The sequence below is a fragment of the Castor canadensis genome, chromosome 1 (genome assembly GCF_047511655.1).
Source record: "Castor canadensis chromosome 1, mCasCan1.hap1v2, whole genome shotgun sequence".
Taxonomy (NCBI): Eukaryota; Metazoa; Chordata; class Mammalia; order Rodentia; family Castoridae; genus Castor; species Castor canadensis.
The window spans coordinates 204638626-204665727 of NC_133386.1; the positions used below are offsets into that span (position 1 = coordinate 204638626).

Below are 27102 nucleotides of genomic sequence, written 5' to 3' on the forward strand. Positions count from 1 at the left end.
TGCTACCCACACTAACGTGGAGCACTAGCCTTTTTTTTTTCTTTTTTTTTCAGTTTGACCTGTAGAGACAGTGTGTTTATGTGTGGAGTACAGCAAAAAATGAAAAACAAGACCCATCTACACAGACCAAATCAGCCTTCTACCAGAGTACATTGATACTACACAACTTTAATTTCCGTGTCATTCTACTTTTAAGTTTAAATTTACTTAAGTAACTTCTTAAGAATTTGAGACTGTGGTAGTCACTGAATTGCTTTTTCTTCATTTCTTTGAGTATCCTTATTTCACTTACATTTCTTTACTTTTTGGATCCATAGGAATGAACTTTAGAATTTGAGAAGTAGTCATTTAACCTCCCATTTTATAGGTAAGAAAACAAGCACAGAGAGGTGAGGCACCTTGTCCAAATAGTGAGTGAACTTCCCCCTCAGGTCAAAGTACCTGCCATAATTTAAAAGAGGGTATGACTTTAACTACTGCTGTTCAGATGAAGACCATTCATTTAGAATCATGCAGTAATCCAGTTGAGCTCTTTGTACATTGTTTGGTTGAGAAAGTTAAGGTGTAGGGACATGCACTTTTGTCTAAGATGATAGACCATAAACATCTCTTTTGTGCTTAGTTTTAATGTGAGTTATAGCAGCATTGTCAATTAGAACTTTGTGTAATGGAGTTGTTTATCTGAGCAAAACTTAAAATTTAGTCCCTTAATCTTACTAGTCACCCAGGTGTTAAGTTAGTATTTATAGCTAGTAGCTACTGAGTTACACAGTTTGGTCTAGAGTGTTTAGTTTACACACATGCACACACTCTCACAGCACACACACAACACATAACACACCCTTTTGAGAACTTTAGGGATGTTAGTGATGAAGACCAAGATGTGTAAGTGTGACTGAATTGTCAAATAGAAATTAGAAAGTTTATGTTCAAAACTAGGAGGAACAACTTTGCTCAAGAGTTTGTGACAGTGTTGCATCTGGTTGTGACTTGGGTCTTTGTTCATGTTTCATCTTCCTTTTAAGGGCAGTGATAAGAACATGTATGAAGTTTTTAAACTTTTATAGTTGTATAGATTTATGGATACAAAGTGAGTCTATGATTTATAGATACACTGGAGTAAACATGCTAATTAAATAATTTATCCATTACCTCAAATGCTTACCTGTTTTATGCTAAGAATATTTGAAATTTACTCTTAGCAATTTTGAAATGTATAATGCATTCTACTTACTATTATTGATGATGCTGTTTGGTATCTCAAAAAAAATTTTTTTTGGAGATATGGTCTTGCTGTGTACGCTAACCTTCAACTCCTGATCTTCCTTTCTCAGCCTCCTGAGTGCTGAGATTAAAGGCCTGTACTACCACACCTGGCCCAAAGGGGGGAAAATGATTCTGCTATCCAATTGGGGCCTTGTATCCTTAGACTGTCACCTCCCTTTTCTCTCCACTCACCAACAGTCTCTATACTTTCAGTCTCTTTATTGTCAAGGTGCCATATAAAAAGTTTTGGTGTCTTTCTTGCTGTTGTACTCTGGATTATGGAAGTTTCAGCAGATCCGTCAAGTATAGCTTCAGTGTGTACTCAGTACAACTTGATGATTGGGGTTGTGTAGTCATTTGTACCATCTCTCTGTATCTTTGTCTTCTGTTGATATAATAGGGATAGGTGGTTCTCCTTGCCTTACTTTGGATGCTAATTTACTAATTTGTAACTTGACTGCGTTTTAATAGCTACTTAGATTGAGTTGGCTTCATGCATGCCCACAGTGATTTGAGTGCCCATTAAGGTGCATAGCCAGACAGTGATGTAATCCAATCAGGGGCCAAAGTACATTACATACATGCTACTGTGTTTCGAAGGTGGTAGTATGGCTTTACCTTGGGTATTTTGTACCTTACACAGTAGTCTTTTTACATTCTTGGTATGGTGTTGGTTGATGAATGGTATAGAAGCCTTGGTATTCTTGCCTTGGCTTGTATTAAAATAATTGTTGCTTCTGAAATTACCTGATAGAGTTACCTATAAATGTGCTTCTGAAATTACCTGATAGAGTTACCTATAAATGTAATTTTTGTTGTTGGAAGATGTTTCTGAAGGCATAGAAGTTTTTATCTGCGTTATTCTCCCAGTGATGGTGTTTGTACGGTTTTTAATGAAGTTTATATCAAAGTTTTATAGAGGATTTTTTTATTCACCATGTGCTAGGCACTGAAGGTAAAATGATAAACAAGCTTTCATACAACTCTATTGTCTTCTCTTCTCATTGCCTTCACTCTGATCAGATTGAGTGTTTTGGAAATCCTGTGTACGGATACTTGCAGTGGTGAGATAACAAGACCCACATTAAAACCACACTGATCATGGTGGTCTACCCTAGGATTTCCTGCTGCTAGTAAGAAGTGAGGTCCTTGCTTTTGTGTGTCCAGGCTTTGGGCTAATCTGTTTGAATGTGCTTATTTAGTTGTGACTGATGCATGATAGGAGAAGTGTTTTCTTATATGTGTAATAGATATGGCTTCCTCTTGTGAATTTGCATCAGCAGGAATGTTGTATTATTTATATTCAAGTTTATATGTGAGTATAGAGAGTAGACAGTTAACTATTTTTCCCCTACTGTGAATTTTTTGGTTTTAAATAAATTCAGTGTCCATATAAAAGTGAATTAGGATAGGTTCGTTCTTATCCTTAATTTAAGAATAGTAAGTAATAATAGACCAACACGGTGCTGACACAGAGGTTCTGCCTTACTCCAGTTATAGCTCACTGGGAATAGGGTTCAACCTATGAATTTTGAGGATAACAGACCTATTGTCTGTAATTTACTTTAGATTTTTTTAGATACTGCTTCTTTGTCTTTGGTTTGTTTTTAATAGAGTCTCCCTTTGTAGCTCAGTCTGGCCTTGAACTTCTGTCTCAGTCTCTGGAGTGCTTGGATTACAGGTGTGCCCCCAACCCCATGACTTTATTACTGTTTTGGGCTTTTTTTTTGGTGGGACTGGGGTTTGAACTCGGGGCCTAAGGCTTGCAAAGCAGGCAATCTACTGCTTGAGCCACACCTCCAGCCCTGTTGGTGTTTTTTTTTGAATTGTGGTAGAATGCATGTAACATAAAATTTATCATCTATTTTCATCTTGCAAAACTAAAACTCCATACCTATTAAACAATAGCTTTCCATTCCTCCTTCTCTTTCCACTGGGCTCCTGGCAACCACCATTTTCTGTTTTGATTTTGACTATTCTAAGTACAGTTGTTCTCCCTTACTTGAGGAGAGCCCTAGTAGATGCCTGAAACCTCAGACACAACTGATTTCCTGCATGTACCATGTTTTACTCTCCATTCATACCCATGATAAAGTTTAATTTGTTCAATGAGGCACAGTAAGAAATTAACAGCAATGACTAGTAACAGTAGACCTGCTGTAGCAATATGTAAGGGTTATGTGAGTATGAGCTCAAAACCAAAACATCTTACCCTACTATACTTACCCTTCTTGCTGCCTGCAAGCAACTGAAACCATACAAAGAGAAAACTATAGAAAAGAGGGAACCACTGGACCTCATGCTAAGTAAAATTACTTAGGCTCTGTCAAAGACATTTTTGTCTTTTTTTGGTGACTGCTTAGCATGTCTTTAAGCTTTATCCATGCTATAGTATATGTCAGAATTTCCTTCCTCTTTAAGACTGAATATACCACATTGTGTGTGTCCTGTTATTGGTGGATACTTGGTTTGCTGTCACGTTTCAGCTATTGTAAATAATACTGTTGTGAATGTGGGCATATACAAATACCTCTTTGAGACTTTGATTGGAGTTCTTTGAGTATAGAACACAAAGTGCTCTGGGTTATTTGGTAATTTGTGTGTGTGTTTGTGTGTAACTGGGGTTTGAACTCAGGGCCTCACACTTGCTAGACAGGTGCTTGACTGCTTGAGCCACTTCACCAGCCCTTGGTAATTCTATTTTTAAATTTTTTTTGAGGAATCAACATACTGCTTTCTGTAGTAGTTAGATCATTTACATTCCTCCCAGCAGTGTACAAGGGTCCTAATTTCTTCACATCCTCATGGACACTTATTTTCTATTTTTTGTTTTATTTGTTTACTGATTAATTGATTGAGACAGTTTCTTACCGTGTAGTACAGTTTGACCCTGAATTCATACTCCTCCTACCTCAGCTTCCTGGTGCTGGGATTGCTGGCCTGTGCCACCATGCCTGGCCATGTTTTTAACAGTAACCATCCTAGTAGGTATAAGGTGGTTGCTTTAGTATCCCTTTGTTGATGTTCTTTTCTGAAGGTGGCTGATGGGAAACTCAGCTGAGGCTGAGGCTCAGGCTCATTGGCTCAAACATTAGCAGCAGCTCAGTCACGTGGTTGTGGAGCCCCAATGAATTTTGTGGTCTTTTTCTCAAGGTCATTCATCCCACTCATAAGACAGTCTGCAATGTCTTGCCTGCTGACTGGAAAAGGGAATTTTGGCTGGGCTTGGGTGCAGTGGGATGTGTCCAAGCATTCATTCTGCATTCACAAAGTCTCTCCATTTTCATTGTGCTGGCCCAACCTCAGCTGGGCTAACTGGGGTCTTCCAGTGCAGAGGGCTCTCTTTTTAGCCTATGGACATTTGCTGGTGTGGGAAGGACAGGAGAGAGTAAGATTTAAGGATCTAAGTGTCCATTAAAATACTTCTTGATCAATATTCTTTCTGTTCTGTTCCAGCATCTCTCCGATTTTGTTGTCTTCTGGTCCTTGTGGATTTTGCCTTTAAAGAAAATAAAAACAAAACAGCAGCAGTCCTTTTCCTGGAGCCTCAGACCTTATTTCAGCGTGTGTTTATTGTTCACTCTTTACCCAGGAGTACCACCACTGTGCTTGCACACCACTGTCCCATTCTGTGATCTTGTTTCTTATATTCTTAACCCTGCAGAATATCCACATTTCTTAGTATACATAATGCACATTCAGCATTTCCCTTAATTAGTCTAAGTGAAAAAACTGTGAGCAATTAAAGACTTTTCAAGAAGAATGTATTATGTCTCAGCATACTTATTACACTTTAGGTAAGTCCTGAATTCACAATGCTGTGAACATGTTTGATAGCTGTGTTTCTTTTGGTGTTACTAAATGAAACCACGGAGTATGGTGCTGGTAACTACTGGGAGCCTGTGATTGAACGAGCCAGCAGGTGGGCACAGTGGGTGGTTGTTGGTGATGTGAGAAATGACAGCAGATTGACTTTGAGGGTACACACATTTAAATGCCAGATTTTGTACATACGTGCATTTGGGGCCGTATTAGCTTCTTAAAAGGATCTGGAACCCTAACACAGAATGTCTGATGGAACTGGGCTTAACCTATGACATTTAGTAATGCAGTGGGGTTTTTTGCTTGTGGGTTTGTTTGTTTTTGCAGTGCTGAGGATTGAACGCAGGCTCCTTGAGTGTGCTAAGCAAGCATTCTACCAAGCTACACCCTCATCAATAATACGTTTTTTTACACTGCCATTTTTACTATCATGTTAAGTTTGTCACACCTAAGGACTCTAGCAGCACATAGTGGCACATGATATGTTCTTTTAATTGTAAGCAAGAATTTAGATGATCTAGGCACTTAAATGGTAAAATGTTTTCCTTATCAGAATTAGATATACTCCCTTTCATTTTCACTTAGGTTTATTATTGTTTCTGTTTATTCATTTTGTCTTAACAAGTGGTTGGCATTGTTTCCTTTTACTTGAGGAAGTATTGTTCCAGTCATAATGTAGTGTGAGCGTTACTGAAGAAAGGAATAACATAAGTGCATTTTTTGTCAGTACTTGGTAGACTCCGTTCTTAGAGGATTTCTAATGAATACAATGTCCACAGTTTGAGTCCTTTTTTTTTGAAATACTAAGTTATATATGAAGTGCCTTGGAAAGTAGTTTATTTTCTTTTTATGTGCACTGTTTGGCTAATTGATGTAGAGAACTTGGCTGCAGTGGGGCTTTAGTGACCTTCATATTCTAGTGAGAATTCCTGATAAAAGCTATTAGATATTACCTGGGGTAATAAACAAGATATTTTAAATTTTACTATTTTAAAGTATAGTGTCACGTTGGCCAGCCTCGAGTTTACCATTTCATAAAATAAAAAGAAGAATGTGTAGTTTTCGTCTCTTACTGATAGTGCTATTATGACATCTGTATTTCTTTCTGGGTTATTGTTTAGTGTAAGATAAAAGTCTGGGTAGAGGAACCATGGTGTTTTATTTCTGTGTCCACATGGAAATTTTCAGTTATCTAGAATTTTTAATTCACTGAGGTGTAGTTCAAAATCCTGAACCAGTGTCTTTTAATGACAGCTATCTTCAGAACAAAAAAGAACATAAGTGATTTTCTGCTCTTTTTTTTTTTTTTTTTTTTAAATAGGAGTGCTTCTGTTTCATACAATATCCTACTTTATTCCTGCTAATCTGCTAATGTGGTAACTTGGAAGAAAACTGTCACCAGGATAACCTGTAATGGGCAAGGAGCCACAGAGACGTTTCTTTTAATTTTTAACCTTGGTTTGAAAGGTAAGACTGTTAAAATCATCAGGAGTTTCCTTCTGTAAGTTACATGTGAGGTAAAGCAGTGTTTTCTTGTGAGACGCTAGAGTCCAGGGGAACCAGGGTGGTCTCTAAGCTGGGTGTAATATGGTACTGTGTTTTTAGGAAGTTAAACAGTAGCTGCTGTGATGTGCTTTAGTATATTTAATATATACTAGAGGGATTGAGTTGGACACTAAGAACTAGTTTGGCCTAGCATGCAGAGAAAGAGTAGAGACCTGCATCCTAGATCACTGCTTTTAAGTCATCTGTCGGGCGGGGGGGGGAGTTGTGTGTGTGTGTGTGTGTGTGTGTGTGTGAGATGTTTATTTCATACCAGTTGGCTTCTAGCCAGCCACCTGATTCCTTTTAAGTCCTAATTGCTGTCAATTTGGAACTCTTTTTACTAAAGATCATAGATTGACTTTGCATATTTGACTTTTGGCCCCATTGGCACCTAATAGGAAGTCATATAGTAGAGCCGTTTGGGGGAGAGTATCGTGCAAGCATACTTAATCCAGTTTAATTTGGATTGTTGTATCTCAGTGAGAGTAGGCAAACCATTAGATCATCTACCTGTCTGAACTGTTGCTTAGCTAGACTTGACATTTTAGTCACTCTTTAAAACTGTGTTTCCGTTTATTCCTGTGCTCCATCAGTTACATACCAAGGCCTGTGGGATGTACTCTCACATTAATTCTTTTCCTTTCCTCCTTCATGCTGTGAAGACAGAGTCTGTTTCTAATCCCCAAGGGATCTTTCCTAGAAATCTAGAATACTTTGTGTGTGACCTCCCTAGCCCTTCAAGAATGCGTCAGCGAAACCTTCAGAAGCTCTGCTGGCACTTCCACAGTGACTCTGATTCTTTGACCTCATGCTCAGGCTCTCGTACGCGCCTTCCCCATGTTACTCTGTTGCACGAATCTTATACAGAGAAGTTCTGCACTACACATTCGCCTCTTGCCTTCTAGTTTTCTTACTGTTCGTCCTCCAGTCTCAACTTTCTTTCTACATTTTTGTCAAATCTTTCTGGTTGTCCCAGCACCTTTGTGATACTTTTAGGAGTACTCATTCAAGTATTCCAGGATTGTTTTTTTCTCTTCAACTAGATTTCAAACATTTTGTGATCCAGGAGTTTTGAATTCTACACTGTGTTAGTAATACTTTTCAAATAATGAGAGTCACTAATAGCTTGGTGATAGGATCTAAAATTTCAGAGGCATTTCTCAGGGTAATATTTTTGAGACTTTCTCCTTGTCTTCCCTCCTGTTTTGTTTTGTTTTTCTTTGCTGACAGAGTCTCTTAGCTTTGGCAGCTTAGAGAACAATTCCTTACCTTTAGCTGTTTTTCCTTTTTACTTTTTATTTACCTCAGCTCCTCATCAGCATGCTGTCCCATATTAGAACGAGGGGACTCCTAAGAAAGGTTATCCAGATATTTCCAGGAGTCTTAAATCAGTGCCAGACTGTTGAGAAGAAATTCTAGAATGGAATAGACTAAACTTACATTGCAGAGGGCCAGATAGCAAATAATTTAGGCAAAAAAGAATATTTTGAAGGTGTTTATATAGCAAAAAAGAAAAAGTTACAGTTGAATTGAGTTCAACTTTTTATAATGCATATCTGTCTATTAATAAGACTGGAACTCTTTTTCTAAGGGGATAATGTCTCACCTTATTGGTAATCAGAGTTAAGAGTTGCTGTCATTAAAAGCTATTGCAAATCTACATCTCATCCCTTTTTTTTTTTTAATTTTGTTTTTGAGATAGGATCTTGCTACGTTTGCTCAGGTTGGCCTCAAACTCAGAACCCTCCTTCCTCTACCCCCAGAGTAGCCAGGATTACAGGTATGTACCACCAGTGCCTAGCTTCATCATCTTGTTACTGATCAGTAATGAGGTTTACACATTTCATCTTTGGAAATATCTTTTTATGCAGGCAGGTGTTGCCACCCTCTGTTATTGGCTTCTAAGTATCTGACTTCAGTTGAGTATGTATTTATTACATTGAAAGTCTATGTTCTATTAAATTCTATTGATACTTACTTTTATTTCTGTTCTTTTTTCGGTTGTTGTTGTGCTGGGTATGGGTACATTGTAGCATTTGCAAAGGTTCTTACAATGTATCAAACATACCAAACTTGACTTTCCCACTGCTCTAACCCATTCCCCCAATATTTGCTTTTGAGCACATCATTACATTGTAAATTAATCACTTTGAATTGGAGGCTTGGTGAGAGGTCTTCAGCTGAACACCTGAATAGATTTCAAAATGAAAATGTCTTTTGCTCTTGTGTCAGGGTCTAAAAATGCTATTTAGCTGTACTTTGAGCTCAGAAAATACATGTGCAGATTTGTGTGGGAGTGGAGAGTCTCACATTTTACTTAGACTTCTGACAGCATGGGAAGTAGATGGAGCAGGTTAGCCCTCGTGATCCAAACAAAGGTAGTTGTTGAAATGACATCACTGTAGTATAAGGTTCCCGTGTCCACACTGTCTTACTTTGTAATGTTAGGCTGAATTCAGTAAGAAACATAAGCACCATGACGTCAGCAAAGGTGAATTTCCATAGCCAGCCAGTGCTTAGTAACTGTGCTTGAGGGCTGTTATTTCAGAATTGGCTCTGAACTCAAAAAATTGCAGTCAGACCTTAACCACTGATAAGCTGTGTGAGAGAACTTGTCAAGAGCTAATGGTAGCTAACCGGATGAGCAAGGGAGCTTCACTGTCGGCACTCCTGCTTGAGTAGCACAGTGGATTAAAAAGTCTCCCAAGTGCCTGCTGGTGAACAATAGAATAAGCTTTAAACACCCTATATTTTTTATCAACTTTAAAATTTGAACCTTCTTTAGCTCTCACACATAATTTTATCACAGCTTTTACCACATTGAGTTTGTGGTATGCCATAGCAGATTCTGCTTTAGGTTGTCTTTTCTCAACTTCTTTGAAAATACTGTGCCTGTACTTACTTCATGAAGATGTCTTACAGAGAAACTAAGAAGTCAAACTGTATCACAGGTATATAACAAAAAATAAAATCTTACCTCCCAAATTCCCCTGCTTGCCTGGCTGACTTGGAACTGCTGCCTTCACCTCTTATTTACTTCCACATTTCTAAATAACTTGCCTTTCTCTATTCCACTTCAGCTCTTACATGCATAGCTCCTTTTCTCCTGCCTTCTAACGTACTTAAAGCACTGCTTTTGCATAAAATCTGTATTTATTAAAGGGGTGTGTACTTTTAATTTCTCCTTAAATCTCTTGATTTATGTGAAAAATTCTTTTCAGTACAGTTAGATACATCCAGCAATCTGTAGCTCCATCTCCTTAGATACGTTCTTTCTAGAACCCCCTGTCTTTTTGCCTTGTTCTAGATTGGTTGCTCTTGACCTCTCTGTAGCTGCTACATTTCCTCTCATCTTCTAGATTTGTCTTCCTTCTGGGTACCTTACATACTTGTTTTGATGTGTGTGTAGAGGGATTGTTTTTGGTTTTGGTTTTTGCCTTGTTTTGGCGAAGCACATTCTCAGCAGCTTCCTAAGAAAGTTTGAATAAATCTTATTACTTCCCTTTCTGAAAATGTTCTTTTCTGTGACTGCTGTTAGTGGAAGCTGGTGCCTTTCTCATTTCCTCACCTTCTGTAAATGGTGGTTTGTTTTGTTTTAAATCCCTTACTAGACAGGTTTAGATACTTCATCTTTGCTGCCATGGCATTTCACCTGTGCCTACGAGGGTCTCTGGCCACTCACTGTGATGCCCTGTGCTGGTGCTAAGGGAAGCCACATTTGTTACACTCTCAAAACCTTTCCTTTTACTTTTTTATGTTGGCCATGAGGGAGGTAGTAGATTATAATGTTCTTCTGAGCTGGGTGTGGTTGTGCACACCTGAAATCCTAGTACTCTGGAGGCTGAGGCAGGAAGGAGGATTATGAGTTTGAGGCCAGCTATCTCCAAAATACATATGTGTACACACACACGTTTATGTGTATGTATGCTCTTGTAAAAGTTCTTCTATTTGAATATTAGGGTTTTTCCGTTTTCTGCCTTTTCACAAATTTTGTTACCTGTCATTTCTTTTTTAGTTTGTCCTTTATTACTGTACTATAGTTTCCAGTGAAAGATTGGTTGGGCTCAGCCCGCTGAGCCTTTGGAAGGTTGCATAATCCGTTTTTCCCCATGGTGCTAGAGATGGAACTCACGATCTCACACATTCTAGGCAAGCGCTGTGTCCCTGAGCTATACCCCAGACCTTTGTTACCTCATTCTTAATCTGAAGACAGCTCCTGGCTGTTTTTCAAAAACATAATATGTTCTAGATTTTCTGTTTGATTACAAAAGACTATACTCTTTAGGCAACTTGTCTGTAACAGGTGTGTGACTAATAACAGGTATGTGAATAACTTGCTTCAAGTTGGGTGATTCACAAATTGCATATAACCTGGTTTTACTTGGTGAAAACTTAGTGCTGAGTTAGATTTTCCAAGTCTTCCTCCCATTCCATATTAGTACAGAATTCCTATTTTAACTGGGCAGTTTTTGTACCTTTCCTTATTTGTTCAGGACCACCCTTCCTCCCTGAAGTTGCAGAGACATAAACTTTTTTGTGTTGTTGCAAATAATAGCCATGTTAATATAACCATGATTCCTCTTGTTTTGCAGTTACATGTCACTTTGTTTCTGATGCCTGACTCATTTATGGACTCTCAAGACCTTACCTGGTATTTCAGAGATCTGGCAAATACTGGATGCTTTTTACATGGCACATTCGCTATCTCTAGGGCCCATGAGAATTTACTGATTTGACTCCTGAGTTTTATCATGCTCTGCTGCTCATATTCATACACTCTGTTGCATGTGCACACACTGGACACACAGACACCTTGACCCATCTGAATTTTCCTTCCTTTTAATTGTTTTTATGTTTACCCCATGTGTATACATTGTTTGGGTCACCCTTACTGACCACACCAATTTTGTTCCTTTGATCTTTGGTAAGTCTCCTGGCAAAATTTGATATCCTGGCAAAATTTGACTACCAAGTTTTGTCATCTTTATTACTTGCCCTTTTCCTTCTAACTTCTCAGTCTCGCTTTAAAAAAAAAATCCTTGTTCTTAATAGCAATAACTCATGATTTGCATATACTTGAGGTTTTTGAAACAATAGAAAATGAGAACAGAAGTTTATGGACAGTCATGGACTGCATAGTGATGTTTTCACCAATAACAGATATGTATATGTGAAAGTAGTCCCACTATTATGGCCTAAGTGACACCATAGCCATCTTAGTTTGTGTAAGCATACTCCATGATGTTCATGCAGTAACAAAATTGGCTAATGATACATTCTTAGAACAAATCTCAGTGGGAGTAATGCTAACTGACATTCAGGTTTTCACAAAGGAGAATTTGTAGAGAAACATATCACTGTACTTGATTTAATCTGAATTAGCTGACACAATAAGTCTGGATTTTTTTTGGTTGTGAGGTGACTTCCTTCCTCCCTCTCTCCACGCTCCCTGAACCCCTGAACCCCTGGACTGAAGTGATCGTCAGCCTCCATTAGTAGCTGCTACTGCATGTGTATGGCAACACACCCAACTTTGGCTTTTTAACTATGAAAGTAAAGTAGACAGTACCGCTTGCCTCACTCTTAGCATCTTACTGATGGGCTTTGGCCAGGGTTTGCATGGGCATTTGCTGTCTGAGCATTGTGTATTTTCCAAGCAGCTGAGAATTCCAAGGGCAAGCCATGAATTTTTGTCATCTGATACCAGATGCACAGTTCAGGAATGAAGAAAAGTGAAAACTAGACTTCAAGGTGGCAGAATTGTGGTTAACACCTGAAGAAGCATGATAATTAGGGTGAAATCTCTTAGGGGACACCTGATTTTCAAAGTAGAGGCCCTTGTAAGAGCTTACCCTCTTTTGTGTCAGGCTCATTCCCTTCCTGCCCCACATTGCTTTTGTGCCAAGAAATATAAACACTGTTGAGTGTGTGCTTGCCACAGCATCAGTGTCATTTCTTCTGTCAAATCTGCTGTCTACTATTTAGAATTAATTTTTTCTGTCTGCCATGAAAATACTTTGTTTAATCTCTACCATAGGTGGTGTACATTTCCCTCAATTGAAACTCATTGGCTCTGTCTTTTCTTCTGCAACAGGCATGCACTGTGCTGGACATTCATGCACAGCCCATGAGACCTGGCCTTGTGTTGCCATCTTACTGCTGCTACCTTCCCAAAGGGAAGGTCACCATGGCCTTCTCCCTGCTGTGAATTTCTTGAAGCTACTGGGTCTTCTGATTATCTGTGCTTCATGCTGCTCTATTACCTACTAAATCCTTTCTCTTTTCCCCCCCTTGAGATAGGATTTCACTAGGTAGCCCAGAGTGGGCCTTGAACTTGAAATCCTCCTGCCTCAGCCTCCAAACAGTTTGGCTTCCAGGTATGTCACCATGCCCAGCTCCTGTATCTTTTGCTGCTTGGCTTAAGTGTCATTTATAATGAAGTCTTCTGTTGCTTTTCTTCCATGGAACTTCCTTGCTATGTAACAGCCTTGGAGTTTGTGCTTCCTTTGTATTTGCTCTGTTCTCCGTTTTATTGTGTTCTTCAAGGCAGTACTGACCATTTTATTACTCCTGTAATGTCTCTGTGTCTCCTCCCCCTCCTCCTTCTGTCTGTTTCTCTCTCATTAATGTGTATTAATTGCACAAAGGGGTTTCATTGTGATATTTCCATACATGTATATCATGTATTTTGATCATGATCAAATTCCCCTTGTAGTACTCTTTCTTATCCCTCTCTCCTTTTAAAACAATTTTTAACAGATTTTGTTCTATTTTCTTTCATACATGTGTATTAAGTACTTAAATCATTTTCACTCCCCCCCCCCACAGTGCATATTAATGCTTAAAGTATCTCCTGTTTAGCATACCACATATTAAATGGACTTGGTTCCTTTATTTACTACTCTCAAAAAAGAAAAAAAAAAGATGGGATATCAAGAGTTTAACTTGTTTTCCAAGTTAAAACAGGAAAAGATTCTGGGATACCTGGGTGATAAAAAGTTGATTGCTTTTGACACCTTTTTTAGAAGAAGCAGTAGAGAGAGCCAATAAAGTGAAACTGGCTCTGAGTTTGTTTTCCCATTTCTCTAAAGAAATACATTATATTGCTGGCATTTGCCTGTAATTCCAGCCTGTAAATTATAAGGAGACACTAACAAAGAAAGAAAGGGGTGAGAGAGGGAGACACAGGCAGACGCTGTATATGGTAGAGTCTCTCTTGTCTGACTTATTAAATGAAAGGGCATCAGTGTGAGTGTTTGGGTGCCTTCATGAACTTTAGAGTTTTTACTAAGCATGAACGTTCTAAAGTTGTTTTGTTTTGTGATGTTTTTCCTTCCTATGTAGTGAAAAGTGCTTTCTAAGGCTGTTTTTATTTTTGTGTTCCATGTTTCTGCTTCTTGTGGAAATTATGACATTTCCCTGGTCATTGAACTTTGTTGTTTGGGGGAAGGAAGAGTTTAAGGTTAACCTACAACACTGAGAGGTGGCTACTCATCACAGAGAGACTTTGCACTCTCTTATTTATAGATACTTTCCTCCCTATCACTTCTTAGCGGTGTGTCGCATTCAGCATGCCAGTTCTAATCACTAAACCCTTCTCGAACTCACTTCCCCATTTGGATCTTGAGTCGAAGAGTGTCTGTCCAAGTTGTATTTTAAGAATGTACATGAGTAAGTTCAGATGATGGCAAGATGCTAATTTTGAAATTTCATTAAAATTCTTTATTATTCCCACAGTTTACAGCTCATTTATAGGTAGGATAATGAGTAGTTTCTCTTTTCTGATAAACAAAGGCTCTAATAGTGTATCTTTTGGCATGTTTATGGTTTGTTTTCTCGGCTCCTATTGGAGAGTAACATAGTATGTTGTGCCTGTGTCTTTTTGGAAGGAAACCCGCTCATACCAGCTTGTCCGAAGGGAGTAACTAAAGTAAATAACACAGTCACATGCCTGCATTAATGAGATTTTCATTGTTATATAATCACTTGAATATATGTATTGCAGTTTGTGAAAACATGGGCTAAGCTAATCCTCAGTTGTTCCTTGGTGAATTAAAACTGATTTAGTAGTGTTTTAAACTTGTGGCATCAGAAGCATCTGGGAACTTGTTAGAGATGCAGAATCTCAGACCAGAGCCCTGATTTACTGAATCAGTGAAGACTGCATTTCAGTAAGACCCCTAGATACTATAAAGCTCCTTGATTGCATTGTCGGGCATGTTTCCTGCCCAGTAGCTACTGTTCGCCAGGTGCCTGCCTCTAGGTTCCAGGTGCTCATTGAATGAGTATAACCAGTTAATTTGATGAGGACACTGAGGCTTATGGGGTGAAGTGATCTTTACCAGGACATCAAGGTGTGCAATGACTGAGCTGGCAGGGGAATCTAGGTCCATTTGGATGCTTAGTAGTACTAAAAAAGTTCAGGGGGAGGTTGTGTAGTTGATGAAAGCAAGTGGGTGTAGGTGGTTTCCATCAACCACCACTGGTCCTCTGTTACATGTGCTATAACAGAGAGTACCCTGGCAGATTCCACATGTGGACTGATGTCTTGTCATCACTCTTGCAGTAATTCTCCCCACATCTCTGTCCAGTCCCTGTGTCAGAGTCGAGGGAACACCCTTTCTCCCAGATACACTGTCACTGCTTGAATGCTTTGAAGTAAAGGGACCACACCTCAGATTTCATTCTAAGAAGGCTGTGGTATCATGAGAGTAATTTAATAATTTCAGCGAATCTTTTAAAGCTTTGAGCTGAGATAAATAGATTCACTCAACAGATGGGCCCTTTGGTCCTGTTTTATATAGGTAAGATGGCAGTTTTTGCTTGTTGTAATTTGCAGAAGGGTTGAGAACAGCAGAGGTTGTCCTCTGTGGCTTTAGGTAACAGTTGGCTCCCCAGTGATCTGTTCATTTGATTTCTAGTTAGAAAACAGTTTTTTGGAGAAAATCCCATTTTCAAATTTCTTAATCCAGTTTATGAAACAAGTCTAAGATTTTGAAGAAAGATGGAGGGTGGGTTTATTTCATCAAACTCATTGTCTTGATTGGTTTCCTATAAGAAATTGTTCCTGCTTATCCCTAAATGCTGTTTAACTATAATGTAGGGTATGAATTTTAAAGTACACTTATGTTTACTAAAAATGAGTTGTTAGTTCTGACTCCAGTTTTCCTGTGAATGGGAATAATTATATTTGTTTAAAGGACTCCATTTTACCTTAGGGCAGGCAGTTGAACTTTGTAATTAGTATTTTATGTCTGGCTTTTTTCTACCTGAAAAGGCACAAATAGAAACAAGGGCCAAGCCAGAGGTAATTAATTTACTAGTGCCCTTTGTTTTCAGTCCGCTTGCTGCTTGTCTACCAACTAAAATATGTCTGCTTAATGGATCTTCTGTGGTTATATCTTGATTTTGAGTTTGTGGCATGCCCAGTATAAAGGAAATTCACTGTGGAAATGTATATTTCAGAGGAATGTTCTGTTTTGAAAAATGCTATTCTGACTCAATAGTGGAGAAGAGAAGTAATTAAAGTCATATAAAAATAGATAGCTGTTGACAAAGTCCTTTTCTCCTGTGTAAATCTCTGGTTAAAATATCTTGTGTTACTTGGAAGGCCGAGATAGGGAAGATTGCAGCTTGAGGCCACCCTGGGCAAATGTTTGCCAGACCCCATCTCAATCAATAGCTGGGTGCAGTGGTACACGCCTGTCGTTCCATACTACACAGGAGGCTGAGATCAGGAGGATTGTGGCTGCAGGCCAACCCAGGCAAAAAAGTTTGCCAGATCCCATCTCAAAAGAAAAAACTAGATGTGGTGGCACTCACCTGTCATCCCAGTGATGGCAGGAAACATAAAATAGGATGGTGGTCCAGGTGGGCCTGAGCAAAAAGTGAGACTCTATTTCAAATAACCTAAGCACAAAAGGCTGGAGGCTTGGCTCAAGTGTTAGAGTGACTGCCTCGCAAGCACGAAGCCCTGAGTTCAAACCCCCAGAACCACTAAAAGTATACACACACACACACACACACACACACACACATGTACACATATGTACATACATAAAATAAAACAAATGAGCTTGTGTTTTAAATAAGTATGGTAAAAACCACAGTTATGGCTTGTGGTGTTGGAGGGACTGAGTCATCATGGATGGCTGCACTGCTGGATACACAGCCTCAGTGGATGCTGACTTTGTCGCCATGCAGATTGTTTCTCACATATTGTAGTGGCCTGAACAGATGTTCAAATTGCCAGGCAACAGCTTTCTTCTAGGTGGCAGTTTGGGGACCAGGTCCCCTCTCCACTTGCCATTTTTACCATCCTTTAGGCCCTTTTTGGTCATCAGCAACCAACTAAATGTAAGGGAAAGAGCATGGAAGTTTTATGGTTTATGGCACGTTGGAGAAAACTCTCTTGCCTGGCCTATCTACGTGCCAGAGCAGTAGGAAACCATGCCTAGGCAAATGCCCAGGAGGGGAAAAGAGAGAGCTAGCTGTGCAGCTGCACCAGGGCCGGAGGAGGGCTGCGAGTCTATCCCAATACATGCCTGAGTAGATTCAGGAGATGGTAGATAGCAAGTACTAGTGGGAACTTCATTTTCTCTGGAGCAAGGGACACAAAAGGAAAGGACCAGATAATAAATATTTTATGCTTTGCTGGCCACAGGTGGTCCCTATCATATAATCTCCCCTCCACTCTAAAACAGTCCTTTAAAAATACCACAACCATTCTTGACTGTCAGGCTATAGACTGGATTGGGTCTGTTTGACAACTCTTGCAGTTTTTCATTATGACTAATTGTCAGTCTTTTATAAATCCCTAATTTACTTATTTAACTATTCATTTATTTAGGGGGTACTGAGGTTTGAACTCAGGGTCTCACAGTTGCTAGGCAGGTGCTCTACCACTTGAGCCACTCCACCAGCTAAATCCCATATTTATAATGTTAATATTTAGGCAGTTTTTCCTTGAAGTAGGTAAGTTGTGTCTTGATTCATAATTCAGCGGCATGACTCTAGATTGTAGGCATTTATAGCTAATGGTAAGTACTTTATCAGAGTTGCTTGGGGTTTTGTTTTTGTGAGATAGCGTCTTGTAATGCAGCCCAGGCTGGCCTCAGCCTCCTGAACCTTGGGATTATAGGTTCCCCACACCTGGCCAGACATCTTTTTGTGATTTATTTATTAGTATTTTTCATTATATTTTGCTTTTATGTTTGGGATTACAGAAAATAAAGGCCTGCTCACTTAATGAGACCCAATATTTTAAAGGCATTAGGCTAAATTGTTAAGTGTATGTAGTTTTCTTATTTCTTATAGAGAGAATATTAAATTATCAGAACTAATAACTTTCAGACTAAGTTATATGCTGACCTAATAACACTGGGGGACGAGGGGTTTGTGGGAAGGTGTTTTAATATACATAGTTATCTTTTTAGAATGTTAACTTTGCTGAAGTATTTTAAAAAGCTGAACCAATCTGCAGATATTCTAGGATCAAAGTTTCCATGATCAGCTTTGAAATCAAGGTGACTGAGGAGGAGATTCTTCAGGGTGATTTTGCTATTGTAGCTAATCTGAGCCATAGTTCTTGCCTATATCTTTAAAGGCTAATGTTTGGAGTCTGTGAACAAACCAGTAACATGCAGGCTTATGCTCTGGTGCACTGTGCCAAACGTGGCTGTTTAGTCATCATAGGCTCTAATGTTACATGTGGGGAGGAGTGGTAAAAATACACTTTCTTAAGAGTTATTTTTAAAAATTTGTAGATTAATGAGCAGTTGTGCTATTCCAGCAGAAGTATTATGGAAGACAATGTCAGTGCTACATTGTGCCACCAAACAGTGGAGGACTTCTCTCCTTCCTCTTCATAAGAGTGAAATCCAGCTGTCCCCCTTCCCTCCAGTGGAGATATCTTTTGTATCCTTTTGTCTTTTTTTCTGCGTCTCAATTTTATTGAAATACAATGGCATGATACATTTTTTATTTGCCATTTCTCACAAATCTGAAAACCAGAAATCCCACGTATGTCTGAGGTTTATCTGCGCTGGCCTTTTCTTCAGAGTTCTTTTCCTCTTGCCTGTGGGTCATGTTTGACCTGATTTCCTAGAAAGCATTAGGTCAGTAATTGTGCTAGAGTTCAGTTGCTGTTCACTTCATTAGCAAATGCCTTTCATTGTCCACCAGGTGGCCCTGCAAGGTGCTTCTTCTCATCTTGGGCAGAGAGGTCACCTGCTAGTGTGGCCACTGCTGCCTTTACTGGAAGTTGTGTTTGTGTAGCGTATTCTGTGATGTCATCTACACACAATTATCAGCCTAATCACAAAGAGGAAAGAGCGACACCTCACACTGTGGGTCACTGCCTTGTGTCTTCCCATGGAGCTTATTTCAGCTGCGTGGATTCCGCTTGAACTAGGTTGTGAGTCTGGATTGGGTGAACCACACAGCTGCTTTTTGCCCTAAGCAAGTCTTAGGCTTGTTGCTGCCTATGATCTTGAGCATTTTTCTGTGTTTCCTGGAGAGTAAAGATTTTCTTAAGTAGATCTGACTTGTATAACATTCTTCATATTTCATGATATTACTATCTAAAACTTAATCTCTAAGGATCTTCTTTGAACTTCCTTAAGACTCATATTTTAAATGCTATGATCATATACCTAACAGTAAAGTCCAGTGTTCAACACCCTATCACACAAAGTGGATATACCTTTATACATTCTTGGAACCTGCCTTGATGCACTTTTCTTTTTTTAACTCATGGATTGATCAGTGTGACTAGTGTAGATAAATTTTGCCCTCCATGGTCTCTGTTTTTAAAAAATTACTTTGGCTGGTGGAGTGGCTCCAGTGGTAAAGCGCCGCCTAGCAAGTGCGAGACCCTGAGTTCAAACCCCAGTGCAACCAAAAAAAAAAAAAAAAAAAAAAAAACCAAAAAAATTACTTTGAGGTAGATGTTTATGAGTGTATCAGACCAGGGTATATTCTTACCTAATCTCCTAATTGTGTAGACTTAACAAAATACCTAGTTGTAAAACTGTGTTACGTAGGTTATGACCTTCCTTCCTTTTATCTAGGACTCTTTTAAGTAATGTTGTTAATAATGACAGGAGCACTTGACTAGGTGAGTAGTGACACTCCAACTGATGCAGAGGTTTTGTTTTTTTTTTTTTTTCTTTCATTTTTCTTTTATTATTCATATGTGCATACAAGGCTTGGTTCATTTCTCCCCCCTGCCCCCACCCCCTCCCTTACCACCCACTCCGCCCCCTCCCTCTCCCCCCACCCCCTCAATAACCAGCAGAAACTATTTTGCCCTTATCTCTAATTTTGTTGTAGAGAGAGTATAAGCAACAATAGGAAGGAACAAGGGTTTTTGCTGGTTGAGATAAGGATAGCTATACAGGGCATTGACTCACATTGATTTCCTGTGCGTGGGTGTTACCTTCTAGGTTAATTCTTTTTGATCTCACCTTTTCTCTAGTTCCTGGTCCCCTTCTCCTATTGGCCTCAGTTGCTTTAAGGTATCTGCTTTAGTTTCTCGATGCAGAGGTTTTGATTTGGGGTTTCATGACATCAGTATGTCTTACCCCACCCTGGCTCAGGAATTCAGCAGTAAGCGCCTTTGGTAGCTAGCAGTGACTTTTGATTGGTCCTGTTCCTACTAAGGACTTGAGCTTGATGCTGTCATTTTGTCATTTGTTGGGCAGAAGTGGCTTTTGAGATGGTCTCATCCTGGCAGCCTTTGTTTTAGGTGACACTGGGGTTTGAACTCAGGGCCTCATGCTTGCAAGATAAGCACTCTGCCACTTGAGCTACTCTGCTAGCCCTCATGGCAGCCTGTAGATTATATAGTTGGCCCACTGTTCATGCTTCTTTTTACAATAAGTACCTTCTTTAGTTCTGTAACTTGAAGAAAGCAAATTGTGTTTTCATTGTTCAAAGAGGGAGTGGTGGAGATAAACTTGAGGGGAGAATGCATGTCTCATTGTGGAGTGATTGCTTTAAGTTTGATTGTCAAATGAAGTGACTTAAAATCAGTCTCTAATTCTTCAGCAGTTACATTCCAGTGTTTAAATATCTTTATAAAAAGTGGCACAAGTCTTACCATTTTATGACTTCTCAGGCTTTTGGGGTATGAAAGAGCTGATAGTGCTAGTTTTTAGTGGTTATTTACTTCCTTAGTATAATAAAGAGTTCTAGTTATGCCTCATTAGTTGTCATTTGTTGCTGAAGATGGAGTTCTGTAAAGAATGTGTTTTTCACCTTTTAGGAGAGAGTTACTTGCCTTTTCCTGCATTAAATTCTTAGCAAAGTATAGATTAATTACTTTTGCAGGTTAAAATCAACCCAAATTTTAGCTTTGAGTATTTTTAAGCCAGCATTTTTTGGATATGCTTCTGGGGTTTTAATTCGGGGCTTCATGCTTGTAAGGCAGCTGCTCTATGACTTGAGCCACACCTCTAACACTTTTTGCTCTGGTTATTTTGGAGATAGGGTCTCGCTTTTTACTGAGACTTGTTGGACCACAGTCCTCCCATTTTATGCTTCCTGTCATTGCTGGGATGACATGCTGCCACACCCAGCTTTTTTCTGTTGAGATGGGGTCTAGCAAACTTTTTTGCCCAGACTGGACTGGAACCACAGTCTTCCTGATCTCAGCCTCCTGTGTAGCTTGGGATGACAGGTGCATACCATCAAGCACAGCTATTTGTTGAGATAGGGTCTCACAAACTCCCTGCCCGGGCTAACCTCAAACTGTGATTCTTCTGATTTCAGCCTCTCAAGTAGCTAAGCTGATAGGTATGAGCCTCCGGCACCTGGCTTCAAGCCAACGTTTTTTGAACAGATAAATATTTTCTGAGAAAGAAAAAAAAAAATCTGCCAATATTACTCATTTAAAAAGTATTTTATAGGTTCAGAGTGAGAATTATTTTACTTATATGTGAGCCAAGTTGACATTTTAGACTGTAAAACTGAACTGAAATTTGAATTATGTAAAATTGAAATTTTATAAAATACTCTCTGCGTTTTGTTTAGACCAGCATGTTTTGGAAATTTGATCTTCACTCATCATCCCACATAGACACACTTCTAGAAAGAGAAGATGTAACACTGAAGGAGTTAATGGATGAGGAAGATGTTTTACAGGAATGTAAAGCCCAGAACCGCAAACTTATAGAGTTTCTGTTAAAAGCAGAATGCCTCGAAGATTTAGTCTCATTCATTATAGAAGAACCACCTCAAGACATGGATGAAAAGATCAGATACAAGTAAGAAAATTCAATCTTTTCTTTAGGGTGGGGCAAAAGTGAAGTGGGGATAGAAGATAATAGCTCTTGATGTTCAAGAATCCCCTAGAGTCACTTAGTCATTGACAGAAGGTTATGATGGTCAAGTGACAGGCTCAGTAGAGCACATAGTCTACTCTAGATCTAGAACCAAGTCCAGTGAATCACAGGAGTCTGAAAGTGAGTGTTTTGAATTTCAGCCAGAGGTTTCATGGAAGAGCAAAGTGCTTTGTAAAGTGATGAGCAGTTTCTTAAAATAGTAAGGCAATTCAAGTAAGTAGCTCTCCTACTTTGCAGATAGGAAGCCAGCAATTATGTGACTGCCCTAGATGGCCTAACAGGTCTGAGTTGAAGCTTGAGTTGTGAAGAGCACTATTGATAAAATAAATCTGACCTTCTGTTGCCTGAAAATTAGGGCATGGGTCTTGGTGAACATTAGTGAAGCTATTCACACAGGAAACACCACAGATAGCTACAGTGGATTTATCTACTTATTAGTTTAATCTGCTTACAAGCAAAACAGAATAGTTCAGTGAGAATCCCTTATTACCATCACTTACAGCACTTTTATACATATTCTTGGAAACTTTTGTGAATACTCCATAGGTGTGTTAAAACTGGGCTTTTCATTATCTCTCGTGCAACTCTATTAAAATAACGCCCCCCCCCCCAAAAATAGAGTCCTCCAGAAGCAAAAATGTGTTCATGCACTAAATAAAGTTAATAGGAAGAAGGAAGACCTTTTAGTAGTGTCTTCTTTGCCCTTCCTCCCTAGTTGGACCCTCTTCAGGAATCTGCTATTTTCTTCTTGGGGAGAATCATGATGTCAGAGAAGTAATTCTTGTTAATGCCTTCAAGTTTGGAGGCTCCAGAGTTCAAGGATGTCACCTTCTCTGCCAGCCATCAAGAGTGATACCTTTCAACGAAAGCCTCTACGCAGAGGTCAAAGCTTTGTAAAAGAAGAAAAGTATGACAGTGGAAGTTCTAGTGTGTCCCAGTCCTCCAGAAGATTAGACACTGCTACTCTGGAATTCCCTCCACAGTGAATTAGCATGTGGGTGGGTGGGTGCTATCTGACCTGGGGCTTATCTCTTTGTGTTTCCAAGAGCGCAGACCTGTAATCACTCTGTACAAGTTCTGAGAACTTGGACAAGTGGCTTTCCTTCTTGGCTCTCTAACATGCTGAATGGAGTTAACAGTTGTTTAAATGAAAGGAAATTGCATCCCCTTTGCCCTCACAGGGTATAACACATAATGGAATCTGAAAGCTTGGCAGTGATAGTGCTGGTCGTTAGTACTGCTGTTGAGGGTATGGGAGCAGCATACCTTCCTGGATCCATAGTATCATTTGGAAGAAACATGGCTTGTTTAGGAGAGAGAGGTACTTAGCTACGCATCTGGCATGAGCAGAGCCACCAGCAGTGTAAAATGTACTTTGGGTGACCCAAACACTCAAATTCGCATAGAGTGCTTTTTCAAATGGATCTGAAATCTTTTCAGGATTAAGGTGAACTGTAGTCATCTAAGGAAGTTTAACATTTTATAATTTGAGCTGTATCTGGTGACTGAGACTGAAAAGTAAACTGGCAGTTTGTCAGAAAAGTCCTCTGGATCAAAATAAAGCAGGACAAGACAGATTGAGGAAGGTGGTGGGTGGGAGGAGAGAGTTCAGGAGAAAGCCTCATTAAGAAGGTGCTTTTGGTCAAAACCATACAGGAAGTGTGGGGGTTACCATGCTTGGCAGGGAACATCTAAGCAGAGAGAACAGCAAGTCCAGAAGTGTTTGATGTACCCCAAGACTAACAGGGCAGCCAGAGAGGGGACAGCACATGAATGAAGGCGCATCAGAGAAGAGAAGGCCAGGGATAGGGTCTAAGTGGGCCCTAGAGACAGGACATGTGGGGTCTGATGGGCTTAGTCAGGACCTTTGCCTTACATGGGATGAGAGGAAAGCCATCTGAGAGTTTTGAGCAGTGCATGATGTTGCTGACTTTGGTTTCCAGGTCCACACCACTCATTCTGGGGTGGTGTGATTCTGGAGGACAAGAATAAATGGGAGAAATCAGTTAGGAGGCTGCAGTGATCGACAGAGACCTCAGTGGCCTAACTGGAAAGAATGGTCAGATTCCAGATGTATTCCAGATGAAGTTAGAACTGAAGGGTCTCCTCCTAGATGTGGAGTGGGAGACGGAAGACTGAGGGTTTTAGCTGAGGCTGTCAAGGGGTAAAGTGGCTTTATGGCACTGAGGATAGACATCAGGGAAAGGTCAGGCATTTGGCTTCAGCCTTGTCAGGTTTGAAATGCCTGGTGGCATGAAGTGGGGACAAGAGTGGCAACAGGTGGATGGGGGCCTCGTGATGTAGGGAGGCTAGCTGAGATCACTTGTGGAGCTGAGGCTGATAGAGGAAAGGATCACTTGTGGAGATGAGGCTGAAGATGGAAGTTATTTGTGGACCAGGGTTCCACATACACGGGGACCAGCTGCAAGAGGAGAACCATGAAGGGCTGCCGACCTGAAAGCCACAGAACACAGGCTTCGTGGAAGAGAGAGGGTCAGGGGCTGCTGCTCATGAAAAAACCTTGAGTTTATAATGTGGAGATACGGGCCTCATCTGCGTAGGTCCTTTGGAGTGACCAAGGCGAGAGCCTGGCTGGAGTGCCTCTGACGAGGAATGGAGGAAGACAAGTTGAGACAACTCCTTCCTTTCCAGCAACAGAAGCAGAGCAAGCACACGATAGCTAGAGACTGATGTGGAGTCAGGAGAGGTGTGGGTGTTTTCATTTGTTTATTCTGTCTTCCTGCACAGAAGAAGTGCTGGTCTTTATATTCTGGCAAGGGTGGTGTGATAGAGAGGAAGTGATGCCAGCTGAGGGAGTAAGCTGTCTAGTGATACTCTGCTCTGTGCTGGAGCAGGTGAGAGGGAATGAGGTCCAGAGGATAAGTGGAAGGTGACCTCAGGAGGAAGGGTGGGCCAGATGCAGATCTGGATGCAGTGGGGCTGGTTTCTCAGACTGCCATATCCTCTGTACAAGGAAGTACAGTCAGAGTGAGAGTGAGTGAGTGTGTGTGTGTGTAGGTGTAGGGTCTTGCCAACAGTTGGAGTGGAGGGTACCTTGGGTGCTTTAGAAACTTACTGAAAGTTAAGGAGGTAGCATGACGCAGTAGTCTTGGCCTGTCTAGAAGAGAATTTGTAATGCCTAGGCCCCATGATATGAGCACCTTGAGTGGATCATACCTCCAAGTTACCTAGAAGCGGGAACCGTGTTTTAAAAATGCCTATACCCTGCTTTGGAGCTTATGTGTGGACTTTGAGTATACCCGTGCATTTGGCTCACTGCCAGGGTTGAGTCTGCTACCCCCACATCCCCACCAGTTTTTTTGGTTTTTTTTTTTGTTTTTTTTTGGTGGTACTGGGGTTTGAACTCGGTCTTGTGCTTACTAGGCAGGCACTCTACAACTTGAGTCGCTCCTCCAGCCCTTCCTTTTTATTAATCCTTCATTTGCCAGTAGTTTTCACATTGGGAGAGTTGAGGCAGTGTATCATGCCTTCCGCCCAGTAGCAGGGGTGTCTCAGTAGCTTTTCTGTGGTTTGATAGTAATAGTTAAAGAGAATGCAAGTAGCTACCATTCATTGAGCACTTACTTTAGCCCATGGTCTCTTCCCAGTATTTTGTACATACTGCCTTCCTCTACCAGATAAGGACTATGTCTTTAATATTACAGACCTGGAAACTGAGGCACAGAGAGGTTAAGGAACTTGCTCAATGATATACAGCTTATAATTAGTTGAGGTAGGATTCAAACCCAGGTGGTGTGATTCCTCTAGCTGCAACTGCAACTACTGCATAATCCTGCTCCTGGAAAAATGGTTACTTTCTGTAAGTTTATGTTCTGGCATGTCTATAAGTTTAGGTTATTCTTACATAAAGTGAGGAAGACTGAGCCAGAACCCTCTAGAGGACAGAACCTTCTAGAATCTAGAAGACCCTCTAGATTACCTCTTTGGTAATGTGAACCTCTTGCCAACACGTCTACCAGGTCTGTTTTCTTTTTTCAGTCTCCTTCCTGCAAAGGAGGTGTGTATTTTGATGCATTCTCATACTGTTCAGTCTCTGGCTTTACCCCAGAGCCTCTTAGGTGACAGGGCTTTCTGTTTGCTGCCAGCTGCCTCTGAGCCAGACAGATGTCTCACCTCAAGCAGCCGTCTACTTGGCTTCCAGGTGTGTCATACACATTCTAGCCCACAGTCCTCGCCTCTTGTCATATGACCACTTCTGGCTATTTTTTCTCTTCCACTCTGGTGACTAGCTAGAGCTATGGTTCCTGGCTGCCTGACAAGGGGGAATGTTGTTGGAGCAGAAAAGGGACCTGTAGGTCTGACAAAGTGTCATGTAGATGGGCCTTGGAGTCTCCACTGTGACTGTTGAAAACAGAGAAATAGTTTGTAGTAAAAGGGGTGAGTGGAAAAGATGGATCTGCCACCTGTTTTCCAGAATGAATGGTCTGGCCATCAGAGGTGCACATGGTTGAGGAGGTACAGATATTTCTAAAGCTGTGAGTTCTCAGAAGAGCCAGAGGGCATACATGCAGAGCAAATACCCTTCTGTGGGCTTATATCCTAAAGACTGAGATCATAGAGAAGAATGACAGTGGAAAATCTTGGAAGGCTGGTGTGGAAAGCATGTTTGTTTTATGTGTGTATAGCTTCTCCCCTGAGTAACAGGCTTTTGTCCTCTTCTCCCCTTCAGTATATTAGGATATGTATTCTTTTACAATCTAAGGTAGACTGAACACTTGGTAAGGCATCAAAACAACTTTGTAGTGTCATTTGCAACCCATCTGAAAATAGCAGCAGCTGGCTTAGGTACCTGTAATGTGCCTTCAGTCATTACTAGGCCCTGTGTACAGTGCAGCTGCCTGGAAACCAGCAGCCCCTGAGTTCCCTGGTGAACTGTGCTGTTTCTAGGCCTGAGCTGCTTGGCTGTATCCTGACAGTCATTCTCCCTCCCGTCCCCCAAGCCTCTGCTCTCACTGGAAACTGAGAAGGCCCAACCCCTGCAGTGTGATACATCCCATGGCTCTGGAGTCCTACATGTGCTATAGTTTTATTGGGGGTCGGGGGGAGGAGATGTATTCTGCTTAAAACTTGGTTTAAAGATAATTTTTTAGACAAAGTAGAAAAT

General features: G+C 40.4%; 1 protein-coding gene across 20 annotated transcripts in view; it reads left to right on the forward strand.

Annotated features, from left to right (window-relative positions):
• Positions 1 to 27102, forward strand: part of Ppp6r3 (protein phosphatase 6 regulatory subunit 3) — a 129027-nt gene that overhangs the window by 34349 nt on the left and 67576 nt on the right. For 16 of the 20 annotated variants that reach the window (XM_074050511.1, XM_074050546.1, XM_074050564.1 and 13 more), the window contains exons 2-3: positions 6410 to 6555; positions 21667 to 21899. In XM_074050511.1, coding sequence (XP_073906612.1) covers positions 21673 to 21899 — 227 coding nt within the window. In that variant the 5' untranslated portion in view covers positions 6410 to 6555; positions 21667 to 21672. Of the gene's footprint in view, positions 1 to 4722; positions 5064 to 6409; positions 6556 to 21666; positions 21900 to 27102 lie in introns of all 20 variants that reach the window. The other 4 variants (XM_074050500.1, XM_074050489.1, XM_074050619.1 and 1 more) reach the window with 3 other exon arrangements.